We start from the raw sequence: 3,781 nt of genomic DNA, 5'->3' as shown, positions 1-3,781 counted from the left end.
GGGGAGCTGGAGATGGAAAGGGAGGGCAGAGAGAAAGAACACCCTTCCCCTGTCTTTCACAACCAGCGGAAGAGGTAAAAGAAATCAGCCTGCCAATTGAACACTTTTCAGCCTAACCCCCTAAATGTAGAATTCTCTCCTGCCACCTCCCCCCATCCGCGCACACAACAGCCTCACCACCGAATGCTCTGCGACAACGGGACCTCCAGTTTGACTTCCATAGAGACTATTGGCGATGCGAGTTTCTATCAGTTCCAGCTGATTTATTAAAATTGTCAAGATACAGACTTCCAGCACAAAAAAAAAAAAAAAAAAAAAACAGGCAATGATGTCGACAGTGCATTGAGTCTGCTTTGCCACCATTTGCTACAAAATATGCAGATGGTCTGTACTTTATTTAGATTATATTGCACAAAATGAGAAACTTTTTAAACTATGTGCCTTTTTTTTCTTTTTTGCTAAAAATCGAGAATCCAGTTTCAAACCTTCCATCTGGGGCCCCATCCACATCACAGCGTATGAGATACATAAAGTCCTACTATAGTACAGTACATATACAATCTTTAAACTAACAGCTCTGAGGTCTATATCACCATTTTCAATAAATCTTTACCTACAAATATTGAACAAATCTCTACTATAGCTGTACAAAAAAAAAGTTTGCTTTTTTTTTAAAACCACAAGGCCTTTAGATGCAAGGATTACTTTAAAATTTTAATCCTTTTTAAACCAGGACATAACGTACCAACATACTTGCATGCTAAAAAACAGAGGAAAAAAAAAGAAATCAAAAGGGAAGAAGTGCCTGAAAGTCTTACTGAAAAAACACAGCAAGAATGTTCCCTTTTCACTGTACAAAAATACGCCTGAAAATATATTAATTTTTAAAAAAGACTGAGGTCTGTTATGTATCAAAAATGTTTCAATACCTTTTGTACTGAGGTCTAGGCTGTCTGGTATTCAATCAAGGAGGTATAAGGGAACAAGTTACAAAAAAAAAGTTGGCAAGTAGAAATCACATTTGTAAAACCATAAACAATTTGATCTGAAAAGTAAACTCTGATCTTAAGTCAGTTCACAGTTTTTTTTTTTTTTTTTGTAAGCGTTTGTACAGTCTGCATTTTTTCAAGCTCCCTGCAGTTTTGTTAAGAATCGGATGCATAGAAGACATCAGTTTTCTCCCTCCAAAAAAAAAAAAGAAAAAAAAAAATTAAATTAACAAAAGTTGCAATGGTCCCTTTTTTTTTTGTTAAAAAAAAATCACCAGTTCCTTAAGTTCTCTTAAGAAGAAAAAAAAAAAAAAAAAAAAAATCTCCACCAACTCCCTAGAGTAACAGTTGTGCTGCCAAAAGGGTCCTCTGCAGACGTCTTCCAGACTTCAAAGACCGACAAGCTTCAAACAGCGCCTTCCGGAGCGGGTCCTACCTCCCCTCCCCCGCCCCGCCCCCTCTGCCTTTGTTGTAATCACGAATTTCAGGAAAAAGAAATAGTAATTACAAAAACACATTTTTTGGGAAAAAAATCACAACTCCAGACTAGGTATGCAACTACCTTGAGACACGATAAAGGAAGGGAAGGGGGACAAATAAAGGACAGGAAAAATGTTTAAAAACTACTCATTTCACTTTAACTCCACCAAAATTTTCATCATGTTTTCCAATTTCTTTGCGTCACGACATCTTATCAATATCATCAGCATCTTCTCTCCCCTCCACCCTACCACCGCCACCATCAACACCACCATCATCATCATCATTATCATCATCATCATCATCATCACCACTACAACTTCCTCCCAAGGAACCCAGCTCTGCACCCGCCGAGAGAAAGAGCGAGCAGCGGGCGCCCCTTTCAATACGTGAACACCAGGTCGGAGAAGTTCGCCTCCAGCCAGTCCCCCGCGATCATCTCGCTCAGCTCCGGCGTGCAGTAGTCGGGGAACTCGAAGTGGGAGCCTAGGCTGCCCTCGCTGAACGAATCCAAATCCTTATCCACCAGCGACAGGGACAGGTTCCCGGCCGCCGCGCCGCCCCCCAGCTGCTGCTCGCTGGCGCTGTGCGCGCTTTGGGAGAAATTCAAGCTCAGGTCGAACATCAGGTCGTCGGCGTCCTCGCCGCTGCTGCCGCTGCTGCTGCCGCTGCTGCTGGACGAGGAGGTGGACACGGAGCGCGAGGACCCGGGCGACAGCGCGGGCTGCGCGAGCGGCGGCGGGTGCTGCTTGGTGATGTTCTTGAAGCTGTAGTAGAGGCGGCTGCCGCCCCCGGCGCCCGAGGTCGCGCCGGCCCGCACCTCGTCGTAGAGGCTTGCGCCCTCGGGGGACTCCGCGGAGCTGCTCAGCGTGGGGCTGGCGGGCACTTTGGCGACGTTGTAGCGTCTCAGCAGCTGCGACGGCTGCTGCCCCGGCGGCTGCAGGAGCTGCTGGTGCGGCGGCTCCTCGTCCTCCTCGTCCGGCTCCTGCTTGATCTGCAGCTGCAGCTCGTCGTCGTCGTCGTCGTCGTCGTCGTCCTCATCCAGAAACACGCACTTGACCGTCTTGCCCGCGCCGCCGCCGCCCGCGCCGCTCACGCGCAGGCTGCCCAGCACGTAGTCGTCGCCCGCGCCCCCGTAGTCCCCGGCCTGGGCCGCCTTGCCCGCGCCGGCCTTGGCGCCGGCGGCCGCGGGGGCCTTGAGCTTGCCGCATTTCTTGCTGGAGCCCTTGGAGGTCTTGGCACCGCCCGCGCCGCCGCTCGCGCTCCCGCCGCCGCCGCCGGCCGCGCTCTTCTCCGGGCTCTGGCTGGCGCTGGGCTTGGCCGAGGGGTCCATTTTGGGCTTTTTCCGGGGCCGGTACTTGTAGTCGGGGTAGTCGGCCATGTGCTTGAGTCGCAGCCGCTCCGCCTCCCGGATGAACGGGATCTTCTCGCTGTCCTTCAGCATTTTCCAGCGCTTGCCCAGCCTCTTGGAGATCTCGGCGTTGTGCATGTCTGGAGACTGCTCCATGATCTTCCTGCGTTCGATCTTGGACCACACCATGAAAGCGTTCATCGGCCGCTTGATGTGGCCCGACGCCGTCTTGCACCAGTCTGGGTCGCTCTCGTCCAGGGCCACCGGGCTGCAAGCCATGAATTCGCCCTCCTCCGTGTCCAGCGCCTCCCGGGGCAGGTTGCTCTCCGCTTCCAAGCTCTCCGCCTGCTGCACCATGATCCGCTGCGGGGCTGGACGCTCCAACCCGGGCCACTGGGTCTCGTGCGGAGGTCCCCCTCCCCCTCCCACCCCTCCACCTTCCTGGGCAAGTTGCAAAGTCCTCGGCACCCTGCTTTCGCGGCTCCCCCCCTCCCCCCCGCCCCCCCTTCCAGGCTGCACACAGCGGCTGCGGTGGCTTCGGCGGCGACGGCCGCCGGCGCGCTGGGAGCTGCGGTCGCGACAGGAGAGGCGGTGGCGACGGCGGTCGAGGCAGCCCGGGACCCCTCTCTCCGGCTCGTGGCTCCCACCGCAAGAGCCGGACCCCGAGCTCTCCCAGGCGCGCGCGCTCCTTCTGCAAAAAGTTGAGGTCTCTCTCTCAACTAGTTATCACGGTGTCATATGGGTGACATCACTCCCCCGGCTAGCCAATGGCTGGGGGCCGGCTCCGCCCATCTCCCTTTATTAACTCGGAGGCCCCGCCCCTCCACCCCGCCCTCCGGGCTGCTTTTGCAAAGATGGGGGTGGGGGGGAGAGGAGGCATGTCTAGAAATATGTTATTTTTAAAAAATCCGCGTGTGTGCACAGATGCGCCTCTCCCCGGGATGCTCGGAAGCGGCGCGCG

General features: G+C 53.6%; 1 protein-coding gene across 1 annotated transcript; it reads right to left on the bottom strand.

Moving 5' to 3' along the window:
• Positions 1–1,247: 1,247 nt before the first annotated feature.
• SOX11 (SRY-box 11) lies at positions 1,248–3,246 on the bottom strand. The gene has a single exon (XM_025354857.1). It carries the CDS (start codon positions 3,175–3,177, stop codon positions 1,852–1,854), a length of 1,326 nt encoding a protein of 441 aa, XP_025210642.1. The 5' UTR covers positions 3,178–3,246; the 3' UTR covers positions 1,248–1,851.
• Between the last annotated feature and the right edge of the window lie 535 nt (positions 3,247–3,781).

Source organism: Theropithecus gelada, chromosome 13, assembly GCF_003255815.1.
Source record: "Theropithecus gelada isolate Dixy chromosome 13, Tgel_1.0, whole genome shotgun sequence".
Classification (NCBI taxonomy): domain Eukaryota; kingdom Metazoa; phylum Chordata; class Mammalia; order Primates; family Cercopithecidae; genus Theropithecus; species Theropithecus gelada.
This window is presented reverse-complemented; position numbering and strand designations above follow the sequence as displayed.

Excerpts from the sequence above, each read along its gene's own strand:
- SOX11 (XM_025354857.1), bottom strand. The coding sequence starts at position 3,177 with ATGGTGCAGCAGGCGGAGAGCTTGGAAGCGGAGAGCAACCTGCCCCGG.